This window comes from Topomyia yanbarensis, chromosome 2, assembly GCF_030247195.1.
Source record: "Topomyia yanbarensis strain Yona2022 chromosome 2, ASM3024719v1, whole genome shotgun sequence".
In the NCBI taxonomy this organism is placed as follows: domain Eukaryota; kingdom Metazoa; phylum Arthropoda; class Insecta; order Diptera; family Culicidae; genus Topomyia; species Topomyia yanbarensis.
This window is the reverse complement of record NC_080671.1, coordinates 211,374,202-211,392,273: the sequence shown is the minus strand read 5'-3', so window position 1 is coordinate 211,392,273 and position 18,072 is coordinate 211,374,202. Positions and strand designations below refer to the sequence as shown.

At 46.4% G+C, this 18,072-nt stretch overlaps 1 protein-coding gene across 1 annotated transcript; it reads left to right on the top strand.

Moving 5' to 3' along the window:
* Positions 1-14,612: 14,612 nt before the first annotated feature.
* Positions 14,613-16,415, top strand: LOC131680017 (uncharacterized). Its single transcript, XM_058960751.1, has one exon. It carries the CDS (start codon positions 14,613-14,615, stop codon positions 16,413-16,415), a length of 1,803 nt encoding a protein of 600 aa, XP_058816734.1.
* The last annotated feature ends 1,657 nt before the right edge of the window (positions 16,416-18,072 follow it).

Sequence of the window (18,072 nt, the reverse complement as noted above, 5' to 3'; positions counted from 1 at the left end):
ATCTGGTCGGGGTACTGACACATACTTTGCGGAGCTGGAGAAGTCATTACCCGACCGTGACGAGCACTGTCTGATAGCGTCGCTAGACTTGGCCAAGGCGTACGACACCACTTGGAGATATGGCATCCTACGAACACTGCAGAAATGGCAAATACGCGGAAGGATGATAAACATTGTCAACAGCTTTCTGGCAGAGAGAACGTTCCAGGTCAACGTAGAGGGGCATTTGTCGCCAGCACATCCGCTGGAAAACGGTGTGCCGCAGGGCTCAGTGCTCTCTGTTACACTATTTCTCGTGGCTATCCAACCCATCTTCCGCGTGGTTCCGAACTCCGTACAAGTGTTGCTGTACGCCGATGATATTCTACTTCTTGTGTGGGGGAAGAAAGACCAGTCGCTCCTCCGAAAACTTCAGGCCGCAGTAAAAGCCGTCGATAAATGGTCGAGAAGTGTTGGATTTACGATATCTGCAACGAAATCCAGCATCTTCTATTGCAGCCCTAACGTGCGCCGTGAACCCATACAGGCGATAAAGGTAGATGGTGTAGCCGTTCCGACACAAACGCTGCTGAGAACGCTCGGTGTCAATCTCGATCGATCACTCAACTTTAAAGCGCATTGTAAAATGACGAAGAAGACGTGTGAATCCAGGCTGCGTATCTTGAAGATGATCGGTGCCAAGCTACCCCGTGGTCAACGCGCTTCTTTACTTCAAATCGGGTCAGCAATTGTCACCTCTCGATTACTATATGGCATGGGGCTCGTAAGCAGCGGAGGAGATGCCGTCGTCCAAACACTCGCACCTACATACAACAGGATGGTAAGGTTTGCATCTGGTGCATACGTCACGAGTCCAATTCTAGCCATTATGGCTGAAGCAGGTACTTTGCCGTTCGATCTGCTTGTCCTCCAAACCATCGCACGATTGGCTATCCGTATGTTAGAGAATAGTGGGGATAATGCTGCTCTTCCCTTGGTACATATAGCTTCCAGTCGTTTGATGGAGATAGTTGGAACGCCTCTTCCAAATATCTGCTCCCGCACGCGGCTAACTACTCGAAAGTGGTACGAAGCCAGACCCCAGATCGTGTGGGACATCAAGAAACGCGTAAAAGCCGGAGATCCTTCGGATACTGTCCGTCCAGTCGTCCAGGAGCTACTGACAGAACGTTTCAGCCGATCAACAGTCGCTAGGTCTTCCACAGCAATGCAGCGTCTTCTCAGCCCAGGCATTTGCAATAAAAACAGCGCTAACAGCATACCACACGTCTAGCGATTTGCTGATCATGTCAGATTCGGCTAGCTGTTTATCAGCAATTGAAGCCGGCACATCCCAGCACCCGTGGATCCAACAGATTGAAAACATGCTTCGGAACCGTCCAATCAATCTTTGCTGGATCCCAGGTCACACTGGCATCCGCGGTAACGAAGAAGCAGACCGACTTGCAGGAGAAGCCAGGGGCGTTCCCCCATTGGATATATCCGTTCCCGGAGCAGATGCCGTTAGTCAAATCAAAACAACTATCCGAAATCGATGGTACCAGCGGTGGTCAGCGTCCACCGAGGTGAAACTACGCGAAGTAAAATTCAACACAACAAAGTGGACTGACCGCGAGAATACGGCCGACCTACGAGTGCTAACGCGATTGCGAATAGGGCACACCCGATTGACGCACGAATTCCTGCTGAAAAAAGAATCCCCACCGGTTTGCGACAGCTGCGGGGTAACTACTGACGTCCGTCATGTGATCCTCCACTGTAGGAGGTACGACGAAGCCAGGAAGAAGAACGATATCGAATCGACGAGTCTACGAGTGACTTTATGCAACAACAGAGACAACGAAGAGAAATTGCTAAACTTCCTCAAGGAAACAAATCTGTATAAACAAATTTGAAAAATCTGTATTGTAAATTAATGTTTGTGAAAGCGAAATTGAAACTAACTTTCCGACACGAATGCACCCTTCTGGTGTAAAGTGTCATTAATAAACAACAACAACAACAACAGGAAATCATAAGCCAGGGAGTGATTCGTGTACAGCGAATTACAAGAAAGGAAGCTGAGAAGAGAGTGAATACGCCAGCGCTAATCTTGACCTTCTGTAAAACCACATACCCGGAATACATAAAGATCGGTTTGCTTCACGTTCCTACTCGCCCATACTTCCCGAACCCGATGCTTTGCTACGGATGCTTCAACTACGGCCATACACGCGTTCGATGTCCTGGTCCTCAGCGATGCTTTAATTGCTCGAAAGAACAACACGGTGAAGAAAAATGTAAAGAAACTGCGTACTGTCGGAATTGTGAAGGCGATCACCAACCAACAAGCCGCGAATGTCCTGTTTATAAAAAAGAAATGGAGGTCATAAAAATAAAAATCTGCGACAATGTAACATTCCCGGAAGCACGCAAACGAGCGGAACATCTAAGTAAAGGCAGCTATGCTCAGGCCACAGCACAACCGAATGAGATCCTTAGCAAGCTGAAAGAGTTGGAACTGGCAATGAAGAAGAAGGACGAAACGATCGCAAAACTTCTGACGGAGACCAAACGAAAAGACAAAAAAATCGAACAAATGTTGGCGTACATCCATCAGATGAAACAACAGTCCGCCAGCCAAGAAAAACCACAGCACAGCAAAGAACAGAAGCAAATGAACCAGGCAATCGGGCCCGTAACGAGATCCAGGAACAACTCACCAGCGATAAATACGGATTCGAAACGAGGAAGATCGCAGAAGCAACACACCCAGTCCAGCAAACCAACGACAACCTCACCGGATAACTTTAGCCCGCCACCAAAAAGAACCGCTACCACTACCACCAACGAAACGATGGAATATTCAGACGATGAAATTGAGATTACCGAGACGCCTCCTAGCCAGCCTCTTCGATAATTCTCATTTTCATCAACGTTTGGATACCAACGACAACCCACGCACGAATACTGACTACGAGATAAATCGGTTTGGAAGAGAGGAAAGTGTAGTACTCCTTCCAACGCAAGCACAGCAGGATGAAGGAACTATCCGGGCCGTCATACCCCAACCCGTTGATAGTGAATTCACCTCTGTGGCCGATAGGAACATCGATTTCACCACTACAACATGCGAACCAGCCAACAAAAATTAAAGGGTTGTGTACAGGACACGACCACGGTGACATTAAAAATGTAGCTTTTTTCAAGAGCGTGCAAATGTATTTTATCTATCACACATATCGACTCAAGCTCTTGCTCACTCGCCTGTTTTTTATGTTACAATTTGCTATATACCCTCCCCATTAAAACATAATTTATTAAAGGTCTTTTAACGGTAATCTATTAATTAATCAAGTATCTCACTAGGTAATTGGCATTATTTGGCTAATCCATCTAGTAAAAATAGGCTGGTCTGTCCAGAAAATATATTTAAAAGAAAAGTTCCATATTTAGAACCGTGACGAGGAAGCCCACGCCCAGCAACGGAAATATACAGATTCTTCATGAAATATGAAATTTCATTTTCCATTTAAATTTTCAATAATGTATTAATGAACTTAAGTAAACAATCTTAAGGTTAAGTATTTCTTGATCGATTAGTGGTGAAAAAAATGAAATTATTTGATAAATTACATTGTTATGCAACGTTCGCACTACCAGTTAAAACGGGTTTTATGCTATCTTGGTGACATTTTCTCTTGTTGCTAATTATTAAAACGTGTTATAACTCTGTAGTGTAAACATTGTATTATTAAACCAATTCTGCAGCGTTTTATGTTATATAGGTGTTTTATGTGGTAATAGGACTGACATAATTATATCTTCAGTACAGCGGTTTGTTGCATAATTTCAAACAGATATATTTTAAAATTTAAATTAGTATACCCAACCGTTCTATTTGTTGTATACTTTAAAACGCAATTAGAACTGTGTTTTAAATACATAGGGCAGGAGAGATACTTTGACTGGATAAACTGGGAAAACAATTTTAAGTCCAGTAACGATTAAGACATGGCTTGAATTTGAATCGAAAAAGAACACCCGCCTAAACTGCTGCTGGGACGGTAAGTTCTGTTTTAAAATTTTCCGTTGTGTACAGTACGAAACAAAAGTGTTTGAAATTAGAAAACAAAAAGTTCTGCTGGGAATGTGATTGTTTCCGATGCAATTACACTCAGGTTTTTTTACGCAGGGGATACAGGCCGTGCAAATGAAAACCGCCTAAATTAAAAAAAAAACGCGTAAATGAAAACCGCGGAAATTTCAAATTTCGCGTAAAAAATATCGCGTAATAAAACCTGAGTGTACTCCCCTATATAAAATACTACGCTGATGAAACAGTGCAATAACTACAGAAGCACGTTGTCAGATGCCTTACTGATAAAAAACATATAACCAAAATATGAAACATATGAAAACCAATAGGCTCTTTACCCTAGGCAGCTACAATGTGCCGTAAACATGGATTAACAAGTTACAACGCACACGCATGCATAAAAATAAATATATTTTATTCAAACGCAACACTCTTAAGCAGCACACACCGTATTGAATTAAATCCAAACCACCCCACCCACCCACTTTGCAAATCATTCTGTGACACCGTGCTGGTACCCGAAAAATCCGCACACGGCCACCGCTGCCGAAAATGCATAGCGTCTACCGCTTATTGTAGTGCCCACACGCTGCAGTCATGATCTTACCCGTTCGACATAAGAACAAAAACTGATTCAAACGGGTACGCGTCACCTCTATTTATAAACTAACCGTATATGGTTTAGTCACATAGGTGCGAGTGTGTGCAAATGCCAACGTTGCCGAAAATCGATAGCGCTTATTGCATCGCCCGGAGACGATGTTGTTCGTATGAGACAAGAGCAACAACTGATTTAAACGGACATGCGTCGCTTCTATTTATGACTTTTCGTCTTTCATTGAGTCACTAAGCTGCCCTCTTTTGACGGCTGTGTCTGAGAAATCTGCCTCACGAATGGTAATTTTCCCGTTTTTCGTGAACTTTTTAATTTTACCAATTTCCAAAAGTCTACTTTTATTGGAGAGATATTAAATTATTACCAATATTTAAGTTAGGTGTTTCTGAATCGGTTGGTGTATGAATGATTAAAATCCATCTAGTAATATCGGAGTTATAAGCGTGCAAACCTTACATAGTTTCGTTACATGGGAGATAGTTTAGATTTTAGAATGACACCTAGCCCCAGATAGTGGAGTAAGACATTTTTAATGTCAAAAAATCCCAATCGACGAACAAAAGGAGATCAACAAAACTACACAAAGTCTATCCCCAGTGCCGACCGCAGTCGGTGTTCGTGAGCATAATAGTGTAGTTTGTACGACAGCGGTTGGCACTGTGGGGCTGGACCTTCCTCAGGTCAGTTCCGAAATTGTCAATCCCCTTGCAGGTACTGCTTGTTCTGATGTTCTTCCAGGTTTGACTGACAACATCGACGACACGCTCCTTCCACATCACCACTCGCTGACGCCCGGAGAAGGTCCATCGAGATATCCGTTTCGAGATGGAACAGCTGTCACCACAACAGTAGCGTCGAAGCAGACAACGAAAACTACACAAAGTCTTTCCCCAGTGCCGGTTGCTGTCGGCAATTCTGGAAGTAATCGTGTAGTAGTTTCGACAGCGGCTGGCACTGTGGGGCTAGACGTCCCACAGGTCAGTCCTATTCCACCTCGCTTACGAACGGATTCTGTTGCAGTTTATCCCGTTACAGATGTGAACAGCACGAATCGAACGAGTAACCGGTTTGGGGAAGAAGAGAAGAAAGTAGCTTCCCCACTTCATCATGAAGGGATCGACCGGGGGGAAGAGGACTGTCCCTACCTCCCGGATATACAGTCCTCGCAATTCTCCTCCTGGCTTTCCGCCGGTGAAGGCACATCACAACAGCAGTTCCAGAACACCGATCTCCCAACCACGTCGAGAAACCCTGTCGGCGAGCCAATACGATCTCGTAGACGTTCGCCATCAACATCGTCGTCGTCAGCGACAATCACCACTCGCGACAGCAAAAGTTTCGCACTGCAGTGGAACATTCGGGGTCTGCGCTCCAATATCAGTGACCTTAAGCAGCTGATCGCCCAATACGAACCGAGCTTGATAGCGTTACAAGAAACAAAGCTGGACAACCGAGTGATCTCAGCAGATTTCGTCGGTAACAACTACACTCTACTACTTGAGACTGGGAGTCGCCGATACTGGCAACAAGGGGTAGGGCTCGCCATTCGGGATGGTGTACCCTTCGAGAGACTTGAGGTCGGTGGCAATATTCAAGCAATCGCTGTTCGGATACAACTGCCACATCAAATGACGGTGGTGTCGATCTACGTCCCTCCCAGTACTCAACAATGTCAAGAGCAGCTGGGAGAATTCTTTGAGCAGCTCCCACGTCCGGTACTTGTACTGGGCGACTTCAACGCGCACCATATCTGCTGGGGTTCCAATAAATCTACTGCACTAGGCTACTTTATCGCCGAGAAAACATTGTCGGAAAGACTAGTCATTCTCAACGACGGATCACATACCCGGATTGATCCAGCTACCGGTGTCACTTCAGCTATTGACCTCTCTATCTGTTCTGAAACTGTAGCCTCGAAATTTATTTGGCGAACTCTCCCGGACACCCATAATAGTGACCATTTTCCAATTCTCGTTTCCACTCCACTGTCACATACTCCAACGAAAAGACAGAAATGGATCTACGACCAAGCGGATTGGACAACTTTCGAACATCTAACCGCCAGCGCTATTCGACCGGGTGCCGAAATATCAATTGACTGTTTTGTTGACCGTTTGATTAAAGCAGCAAACACTGCGATACCCCGCACAACCGGTAGAGTCGGTCCAAAAGCGGTTCCGTGGTGGTGTCCGGAGGTTAAAGCGGCCATCAAAACGAGAAGAAAAACACTGAGAGCACTAAGGCGTATTCAAGCAGAAGACCCACGGAAAGCCGATGCACTAAAACACTTCCAAGAGGCGCGTGCAGCTGCACGAAATTCGATCCATGATGCCAAACAGCGATCATGGGAGGAATTCGTCACGAAGATATCTCCGAGTTCCACTGCGACGGAGATGTGGCAGACAGTGAACAGGTTGAGAGGGAAACGTCAGCATCGACCAACTGTCATCAAGCGATCTAGCGGCTACACGGATAAGGCTGAAGAAGTAGCTGAAGAACTGGCACAACATTACAGCGAACGATCCGCCACCTCCAGCTACTCGCCATTGTTCCAAAGAGAGAAGGAAAAGGCCGAACGAAACCGCGTGAATTTCTCGCCAGATACCGACGATACTTACAACACAGACTTCACTCTGAACGAGCTGCTTTGGGCACTCGATAGAGGACGAAGTGGCTCTTCAGGCCCGGACTGCATCGGTTATCCAATGCTTCAGCGACTGCCGTTGTCGGTGAAAACTGCCATGTTGGAACTATTCAATAGAATATGGCGTAGTGGCGTGTTTCCACCCTGTTGGCGAACTGGAATCATCGTACCAATTCCAAAGTCAAACTCGAATGACGAGGGTCCAGCTGCATTCCGTCCAATAACCCTAACGAGCTGTATGGCGAAGGTTTTCGAGCGAATAGTCAACCGACGGCTGACCACCGAACTAGAGGCGAACGGGCATCTCGACAAACGACAACATGCCTTCAGGTCCGGTCGGGGCACTGACACATATTTTGCGGAGTTGGAGAGGTCATTACCCGACCGTGACGAGCACTGTCTGATAGCGTCGCTTGACTTGTCCAAGGCTTACGATACCACGTGGAGGTATGGCATACTACGAACACTAAAGAAATGGCACATACGCGGTAGAATGATCAACGTGTTGAACAGCTTCCTGACAGAAAGATCGTTCCAGGTTAATGTAGAGGGTTACTTATCGCCAGCGCATCCGCTGGAAAACGGTGTGCCACAAGGCTCAGTGCTCTCGGTTACGCTGTTTCTCGTGGCCATTCAACCCATCTTTCGCGTGGTTCCGAACACTGTGAAGATCTTGTTGTACGCCGACGATATCCTACTCGTAGTTTGGGGGAAGAAAGACCAGCCGCTTTATCGAAAGCTTCAGTCAGCAGTAAAAGCCGTCCATGAATGGGCAAGAAGTGTTGGATTTACGATATCTGCAACAAAATCCAGCATCTTCTATTGTAGCCCTAATGCCCGTCGTGCACCCAGTCAAGCAATCACGATAGATCGAGTTGCTATACCGACAGAAACACGCCTGAAAATTCTCGGCGTTACCCTCGATCGATCACTCAACTTCGCAGCGCACTGCAAATTGACGAAGAAGGCATGCGAATCTAGGCTGCGCATCCTGAAGATGATCGGTGCCAAACTTCCCCGTGGTCAACGCTCATCTTTACTGCGAATTGGATCCGCAATTATTACTTCGCGACTTTTGTACGGTATAGGAATCGTTAGTAGGGGTGGAGATGCTGTCATCAAAACCCTGGCACCCGCATACAACAAGATGATCAGATATGCATCTGGAGCATACGTCACCAGTCCGATCATAGCCATTATGGCTGAAGCAGGTACTCTACCGTTAGATCTTCTCATTCTCCAAACTGTAGCCCAATTAGCCATCAGAATGTTGGGAAACAGCAGGGAGAATGCTGACCTTCCCCTGGTTTGCCGAGCTTCCGAACGTTTGACAGAAATAGTCGGAACTGCTCTCCCAAACATCTACACCCGAACGCGACTATCTGATCGAAAGTGGTACGACCGCACACCCCAGATCCTTTGGGAAATCAAGAAGCGCGTAAAAGCTGGAGACCCCTCGGGTATTGTTCGTCCAGTTGTTCAAGAGCTCCTGACAAATCATCTCAGCCGTTCAACAATCGTCTACACAGATGGCTCGAAAGACGATACCGCAGTAGGCGCCGGAGTTTTTGGAGAACACTTCCAACAGTCACTTGGTCTTCCACAGCAATGCAGTGTCTTCTCGGCAGAGGCATTCGCAATAAAAACAGCGCTAACAACATTCAACACGGTCAGCGACTTAGTAATAATGTCCGATTCGGCCAGCTGTTTATCGGCAATCGAAGCCGGCACATCCCAGCACCCGTGGATCCAGGAAATTGAAAACCTGCTACGAAATCGTTCAATCAAGCTTTGCTGGATTCCAGGTCACGCTGGCATCCGTGGCAACGAGGAGGCAGACAGACTCGCTGGAGAAGCGAGGAACATTGCTCCGTTAGCTATATCTGTTCCGGGGGCAGACGCCGTCAAGCATATAAAAACAGCTATCCGAAACCAATGGTACCGTCGGTGGTCAGCGTCCACTGAAGTAAAACTTCGTGAAGTTAAATTCGACACAGTGAAGTGGACTGACCGCGAGAATTCGGCCGAACAGCGAGTTCTTACCCGGCTTCGAATAGGGCATACCCGGCTAACACACGACTTTCTGCTAAAGAAAACTTCACCACCAGTATGCGACTGCTGTGGGATCGTTGTAGATGTCCGCCATGTGATCCTCCACTGCAGAAAGTACGACGACGTTAGAAGGAAGCACGACATCAAGTCGACTAGTCTGCGAGTGGCTCAGCGCAACGACAGGAAAAATGAGGAGAGTATAGTAAAATTCCTTAAGGAAACTAACCTATTTAAATTGCTATAAATGTATATTTTGATTTGTAACTGCATAACTGATAACTGCATTGTAAAATTAACAGGTAAAATATTTTCTTCCGACACGAATGCACCCTTCCTTGGTGTAAAGTGTCGTTAATAAACAACAACAACAACAACAATTATTATTCATTCGAGTTGGAAACACCGTTCCGTACGGTACATACATCGCACATTCGTAAATTTTAATACCGTGTTTTTCGCGATAACCGCGGTCCAATTTACGACAAATAGACGAGTGAAGTGGTTCTCTAGTGGTGAACAGTGAAAGATTGACGTAAATCGGTGAAGAAACGGCTGAAAGAAGTGAATTTTTAGTTTTGCCCACGCGGTGCTATAGGTAAACAAACAGCCATCGCTGTGCCTACCCGCGTGGCTGCCCGGCCAGTTCATTCACTTGCTGTAGATGCCAGTCGTGAGATTGACGGTGCCCTGAACGGGAGATATTATTGAAGACGTAAAAAACGTGAAAAGTTTTGGAAAATTTGGAAATTTTTTTTTGACTTGTTATTTGGTGGTAGTTGAGTATAATACAGTGCGTATTGAAAAATTTGGACGTTACAGTGCGTGCCAAAAAAGTTGAAACAATAAAAAGGGCGGAATCCATTAAGTGCGTTTTTTCTTGGCGAAATTCATTCAGTTCGCTTCTCTTGGCTGTGTAGAAGTGGAAAACAAGCAGTAGCGACACTGCTCACCTACAGTGTGTCCCAAAAGTGTGGGAACACTTCGAAAAAGTCGACGTTGAAGGGGCAAATAAGGTAAGATCTTTCCTTTTCTTTACCTTTTTGTCCATTTGGGGTTGGTATCGGGTGACCGTGCCACATAGCAGTTTCCAACGTCTGGTGGTGTGATCCAAGATGGCGGCCGCTAGTAGCGGTGACCCGGGAGGGTCAAGCAAAAGAAGATTACCGGAGTATATGGACCCGACGAATAAATTCGGCGAATTGACGTTTCTGCAGCTGACAGGTAAAGACGGTGTACCTTTGCCAAGAAACCCGTTTATCATTGGAAAATCGGTTGAGGTTGCCGCTGGTGGTCCAATCGAAGGTGCGAATACCGAAGCTCAAAGGACACGGTATACCCTTCGAGTTCGGAACCCCGCCCAAGTTGCTAAGTTGCAGAAAATGAACCAGCTCATTGACGGCACTGAAGTAGTGGTTGAAGCCCATCCGAATCTGAACGTAAGCAGATGCGTAATTTCCTGCTACGATCTGATTCATATGGAAGAGAAGGATGTTTTACAGGAAATCATAAGCCAGGGAGTGATTCGTGTACAGCGAATTACACGAAAGGAAGCCGAGAATAGAGTAAATACGCCAGCGCTAATATTGACCTTCTGCAAGACCACATACCCGGAATACATAAAGATCGGTTTGCTTCACGTTCCTACTCGCCCATACTTCCCGAACCCGATGCTTTGTTATGGATGCTTTAACTACGGCCATACACGCGTTCGATGTCCTGGTCCCCAGCGATGTTTTAACTGCTCGAAAGATAAACACGGTGAAGATAAATGCAAAGAAACGGCGTACTGTCGGAATTGTGAAGGCGATCACCAACCAACTAGCCGCGAATGTCCTGTTTATAAAAAAGAAATGGAGGTCATAAAAATAAAAGTACGCGACAATCTAACATTCCCGGAAGCACGCAAACGAGCGGAACATCTAAGTAAAGGCAGCTATGCTCAGGCCACAGCACAACCGAATGAGATTCTTAGCAAGCTGAAAGAGTTGGAACTGGCAATGAAGAAGAAGGACGAAACGATCGCAAAACTTCTGGCGGAGACCAAACGAAAAGACGAAAAAATCGTGCAAATGTTGGCGTACATCCATCAGATGAAACAACAGTCCGCCAGCCAAGAAAAACCACAATACAACAAAGAACAGAAGCAAACGAGCCAACAAATCGGGCCTGTAACGAGATCCAGGAATAGTTCACCAGCGATAAATACGGATTCAAAACGAGGAAGACCACAGAAACAACACACCCCGTTCAGCAAACCAACGACAACCTCACCGGATAACTTAAGCCCACCACCAAAAAGAACCGCTGCCACTACCACCAACGAAACGATGGAATATTCAGACGATGAAATTGAGATTACCGAGACGCCTCCTAGCCAGCCTCTTCGATAATTCTCATTTTCATCAACGTTTGGATACCAACGACAACCCACGCACGAATACTGACCACGAGATAGATCGGTTTGGAAGAGAGGAAAGTGTAGTACTCCTTCCAACGCAAGCACAGCAGGATGAAGGAACTATCCGGGCCGTCATACCCCAACCCGTTGATAGTGAATTCACCTCTGTGGCCGATAGGAACACCGATTTCACCACTACAACTTGCGAACCAGTAAACAAAAGAATCCCGAGCGACGAACAGAAGGAGATCAGCAAAACTACACGAAGCCTTTCCCCAGTGCCGACTGCAGTCGGTGTTTTTAAACATGATAGTGTAGTTTGTACGACAGCGGTTGGCACTGTGGGGCTGGACCTATCTCAGGTCAGTTCCAAGTCTGCTAACCCTTTCACAGATACTGCTGCGCTAAACGTTTTTACAGATCCGGTTGGCAACACTGTTCTTGCTGAACCTTGGCACCAACCGCTGCTTTCACCCGGAGAAGGCACATCGACAAGACTATACCACAACGAATCAGTCACCCGATCGTCGAAGAAGAAATCCACTAAAACTACACAAAGTATTTCCCCAGTGCCGGTCGCTGTCGGTAGTTCTGGAAGTAATCGTGTAGTTGTTTCGACAGCGGCTGGCACTGTGGGGCTAGACGTCCCACAGGTCAGTCCAATATCGCTTCATCTACGCGCAAATGCTGCTGCTGCTTCCTCTGTTGCAGATGTAACCAGTTCGAGTCCAACGAGTAACCGGTTTGGGGAAGAAGAGAAGAAAGTAGCTTCCCCACTTCATAATGAAGGGATCGACCGGGGGAAGAGGACTGTCCCTACCTCCCTGGTATACAGTCCTCGCAATTCTCCTCCTGGCTTTCCGCCGGCGAAGATACACCGCAACATCACAACCAGTACCAGAGTACCGATCGTTCCGTGGATATCAGCACACGCAACGTGCCAGCTGGACATCGAAGGTCTATTTCGTCTTTATCATCGTCTTCGTCAACGACTTCCGCCAGACGAGATAGTAGATGTTTCGCACTTCAGTGAAACATTCGGGGGCTGCGAACCAATGTCAGCGAGCTTAAACAGCTCATCACTGAATACGAACCGAGCCTAATAGCACTACAGGAAACCAAAGTGGACAATCGAGTGATCCCAGCCGACTTCATTGGCAAGAACTATACTCTGTTGCTTCAGACTGGTAGCTGTCGACACTGGCAACACGGAGTGGGCCTGGCCATTAGGGATGGAGTGCCCTTTGAGCGGATTGACGTCGATAAGGATATCCAAGCGATCGCAGTTCGGGTTCAACTACCACAGCAAATGACGGTGGTATCAATATACATTCCTCCCAGTACCCAACAGTGCCAAGAAAAACTATGTGACCTCCTCGAACAGCTCCCACGTCCTATGTTAGTGCTAGGTGACTTCAATGCTCATCACATATGCTGGGGATCCAACAAATCGTCCGCACTAGGTCAATTCATCGCAGAAAAAAACGTTGGAAGAACACCTAGTTATACTTAACAATGGGTCGCATACACGAGTCGACCCAGCCACCGGTGCTACTTCAGCTATCGACCTGTCAATCTGCTCCGTTACTGTGGCCTCGAAATTCACCTGGCGAACGCTTCCAGATACCTATAACAGTGACCACCTGCCAATAACCGTTTCCATGCCCGGGTTCTCACATGTTCCAACAAAAAGGCGACAATGGATTTATGACCAAGCGGACTGGACAACTTACGAACGATTGACCGCCAACGTATTACAACCGGGCGTCGAAATGTCAATCGACCGTTTTGTCGATCATTTGATCACTGCAACAAACACTGCAATACCCAGAAGCAGCGGAAAGGTCGGACCTAAGGCAGTTCCTGGTGGTGGTTTCCGGACGTAAAAGCAGCCATAAAAAGTCGAAGAAAAGCACTCAGAGCACTGAAGCGTATCGAAATGGAGGACCCACGAAAACCTGAAGCACTGAAAAGCTTTCAGGAAGCACGGGCAGCAACAAGAAAATCAATCCGTGATGCCAAACAACGATCGTGGGAGGAATTCGTCGCGAAAATATCCCCAAACTCCACTGCATCGGAAATGTGGCAGACAGTGAACGCATTAAGAGGAAAACGTCAGCATCGCCCAGCCGTCATTAAACGTTCAGCTGGCTACACGGATAATGCAGAAGAAGTGGCTGAAGAACTAGCAGAGCATTACAGCGCAATATCGGCAACATCCAGCTACCCTCCTTCGTTTCAAATTGAGAAGGAAAAGGCCGAACGAAACCGTTTCAACTTTTCACCCTAGACCGACGGCATCTATAACTCCGACTTCACTTTGAATGAGCTTGTATGGGCGCTCGACAGAGGACGAAGTAATTCTACAGGTCCGGATTCAGTCGGCTATCCAATGCTACAACGACTACCATTGTCGGTGAAAACTGCTTTATTGGAGCTTTTCAACAGGGTTTGGCGCAGTGGCGTATTTCCATCCTGTTGGCGAACTGGAATTATTGTGCCAATCCCAAAGCCGAATTCGAGCGACACAGGTCCATCTGCTTTCCGACCGATCACGTTAACGAGCTGTATGGCGAAGGTATTCGAGCGGATGGTGAATCGACGGTTAACTACCGAGCTTGAATCGAACGGGCGGCTAGACACTCGACAACATGCCTTCAGATCCGGCCGAGGTACTGACACATATTTTGCGGAGTTGGAGAGGTCATTACCCGACCGTGACGAGCACTGTCTGATAGCATCGCTTGATTTGGCTAAGGCGTACGACACCACTTGGAGATACGGCATCCTGCGAACATTACGAAAGTGGCAGATACGCGGAAACATGATAAACATGCTCACTAGCTTTCTTTCAGAGCGAACGTTCCAGGTAAACGTCGATGGGCATTTATCGCGCAAGCTGCCGCCAGTAAATGGTGTACCACAGGATTCTGTGCTCTCAGTTACCCTATTCCTCGTAGCAATCCAACCTATCTTCCGGGTGGTTCCGAATACCGTGACAGTGCTATTGTACGCCGATGACATCCTTCTTGTAGTGCGGGGCAAAAAAGAACAACCACTCTATCGGAAACTACAGTCAGCAGTAAAAGCCGTTCATAGATGGGCGAAAAGTGTTGGATTCACGATATCAGCAACAAAATCCAGCATTTTTTACTGTAGCCCGAATGCCCGTCGTGAGCCCACGCAATCCATCAGGATAGATACAGTAGCTATACCGTCACAAAATCAACTGAAAACCCTCGGTATCACTCTCGACAGATCGCTGAACTTCAAAGCGCATTGCAAGCTAACGAAGAAGGCATGTGAATCCAGGCTGCGTATCCTGAAAATGATCGGAGCAAAGCTACCACGTGGTCAACGGACTTCTTTGTTACAAATCGGCTCCGCCATTGTCACTTCGCGACTATTGTATGGGATGGGACTCGTTAGTCGGGGCGGAGATGTCGTCACCAAAACTCTCGCGCCCGCCTACAACAGGATGGTAAGATTTGCATCTGGTGCATTCGTTACAAGTCCGATCTTAGCCATCATGGCCGAAGCAGGCACCTTACCATTTGATCTCCTCGTTCTCCAAAGCATAACCCGATTGTCCATCCGTTTGTTGGAAAAAAGCAGAGATAATGCGGATCTCCCACTAGTACGTCGAGCTTCCGAAGAACTGTCAGAGGTGATCGGAATGCCCTTACCAAATATTTGTACTCGAACTCGACTAGCCACCCGAAAGTGGTACGAGCCCAAGCCCCACGTCGTGTGGGATATCAAAAGATGTGTGAATGCCGGAGATCCCTCTGAGGTGGTCCGTCCTGTCGTTCAGGAACTCCTGAATGCTCGCTTCAGCAACTCAACGGTTGTGTATACCGACGGATCGAAAGACGACGACGCAGTAGGCGCGGGAATGTTTGGAGAACATCTCCAGCAGTCGACTGGTCTTCCGCCACAGTGCAGCGTGTTCTCGGCCGAGGCTTTTGCAATTAAAACAGCGGTAACTTCGTACTACACTTGCAACGATCTGCTAATAATGACAGACTCAGCCAGTTGTTTATCGGCAATTGAAGCTGGCACGTCCCAGCATCCGTGGATCCAGGAGATTGAAACCATGATAAGACATCGTCCAATCAATCTGTGCTGGATTCCAGGACACGCTGGAATTCGCGGGAATGAAGAGGCAGACCGCCTCGCAGGAGAAGCCAGGGGTAATGCCCCTTTGCAAATAGCCATTCCGGGAGCAGACGCCAACAATCAGGTAAAATCAACTATCCGAAATCACTGGTACCGTCGATGGTCTGCATCCACTGAAGTGAAGCTTCGCGAAATAAAATTCGATACGGTAAAGTGGACTGACCGCGAGAGTTCGGCTGATCAACGAGTGCTCACCCGGTTGCGAATAGGGCATACCCGATTGACGCACGACTTCCTTCTAAAGAGAGAAACCCCACCAGTTTGCGACTGCTGCGGGGTAACCGTAGATGTTCGTCATATAATCCTTCAGTGCCGAAAATACGACGATGCTAGAAGGATGCACAACATCGATTCGACGAGCCTACGAGTGGCTTTAGGCAACGAAACGAACACCGAAGACAAACTGCTAAGCTTCCTCAAGGAAACTAATTTGTATAAACGAATGTGAAAAATAATGAATTGTAAATTGTTTTATAATGTTGATAGGAATTTGGAAACTAATTTTCTTCCGACACGAATGCACCGTTTGGTGTAAAGTGTCGTTAATAAACAACAACAACAACATTTATTATTATTATTATTATTATTATTATTATTATTATTATTATTATTATTATTATTATTATTATTATTATTATTATTATTATTATTATTATTATTATTATTATTATTATTATTATTATTATTATTATTATTATTATTATTATTATTATTATTCATCTGAGTTGGAAACACCGTTCCGTACGGTATAAACAGCGCGCATTCGGGAATTAAACACAGTGTTTTTTCGGTGTTTTTCGCGATATTCGCGGTTTATTTTTCGACAAAAAGGTGAACGAAGTGCTTCTCTAGTGGTGAACAGTGAAAGTTTGGTGAAAATCGGTTCAGAAACGGCTGAAAAAAGTGAATTTTAGTTTTGCCCACGCGGTGCAATAGGTAAACAAACAGCCATCGCTGTGCCTACCCGCGTGGTTGCCGGGCCGATCTTGCATTCACTCGCTGGTGGAGTGTGACGGTGTGCTGAACGGACGATATTTTTGAGTCGCAAAAAACGTAAAAAGTTTTTGAAAAATTATTGAATTTTTTTTTTAACATTGGATTTGGTGGTATTTGAGATACCAGTACAGTGTGTACCGATATTTGTACGGTACAGTGCGGGCCAAAAGTGTATGAACGGCAAAAAATAAAAATTGGAAAAGTGCGTTTTTCTTGCTTGTTTTGCTATTTAGAGGCTGTGTAGAAGCAAGCAAGCGAACAGATTCACCACTGCGCATCTACAGTGTGTCCCAAAATTGTGGGAACGCTTCGAAAAAGTCGACGTTGAAGGGGCAAATAAGGTAAGATCTTTCCTTTTCTTCACCTTTTTTGTCCATTTGGGGTTGGTATCGGGTGACCGTTCCACAGCGTATTCTCCAACGTCTGGTGGCGTGATTCAAAATGGCGGCCGCTAGTAGCGGTGACCCGGGAGGGTCGCGAACGAGAAGACTACCAGAGTACATGGACCCTACGAACAAATTCGGCGAATTGACGTTCCTGCAGTTAACCGGCAAAGACGGTGTACCATTGCCTAGAAACCCGTTCATCATCGGTAAATCGGTAGAGGTTGTCGCTGGAGGTCCAATCGAAGGTGCGAATACCGAAGCTCAAGGGACACGGTATACCCTTCGAGTTCGGAATCCTGCCCAAGTTGCTAAGTTGCAGAAAATGACCCAGCTCATTGACGGCACTGAAGTAGTGGTCGAAGCTCATCCGAATCTGAACGTAAGCAGATGCGTAATTTCCTGCTACGATCTGATTCAGATGGAAGAGAAGGATGTTTTACAAGAAATTATAAGCCAGGGAGTGATTCGTGTACAGCGAATTACAAGAAAGGAAGCTGAGAAGAGAGTGAATACGCCAGCGCTAATCTTGACCTTCTGTAAAACCACATACCCGGAATACATAAAGATCGGTTTGCTTCACGTTCCTACTCGCCGATACTTCCCGAACCCGATGCTTTGTTACGGATGCTTCAACTACGGCCATACACGCGTTCGATGTCCTGGTCCTCAGCGATGCTTTAATTGCTCGAAAGAACAACACGGCGAAGAAAAATGTAAAGAAAC

Coding starts and splice junctions, on each gene's coding strand:
- LOC131680017 (XM_058960751.1), top strand. CDS start 14,613: ATGATAAACATGCTCACTAGCTTTCTTTCAGAGCGAACGTTCCAGGTA.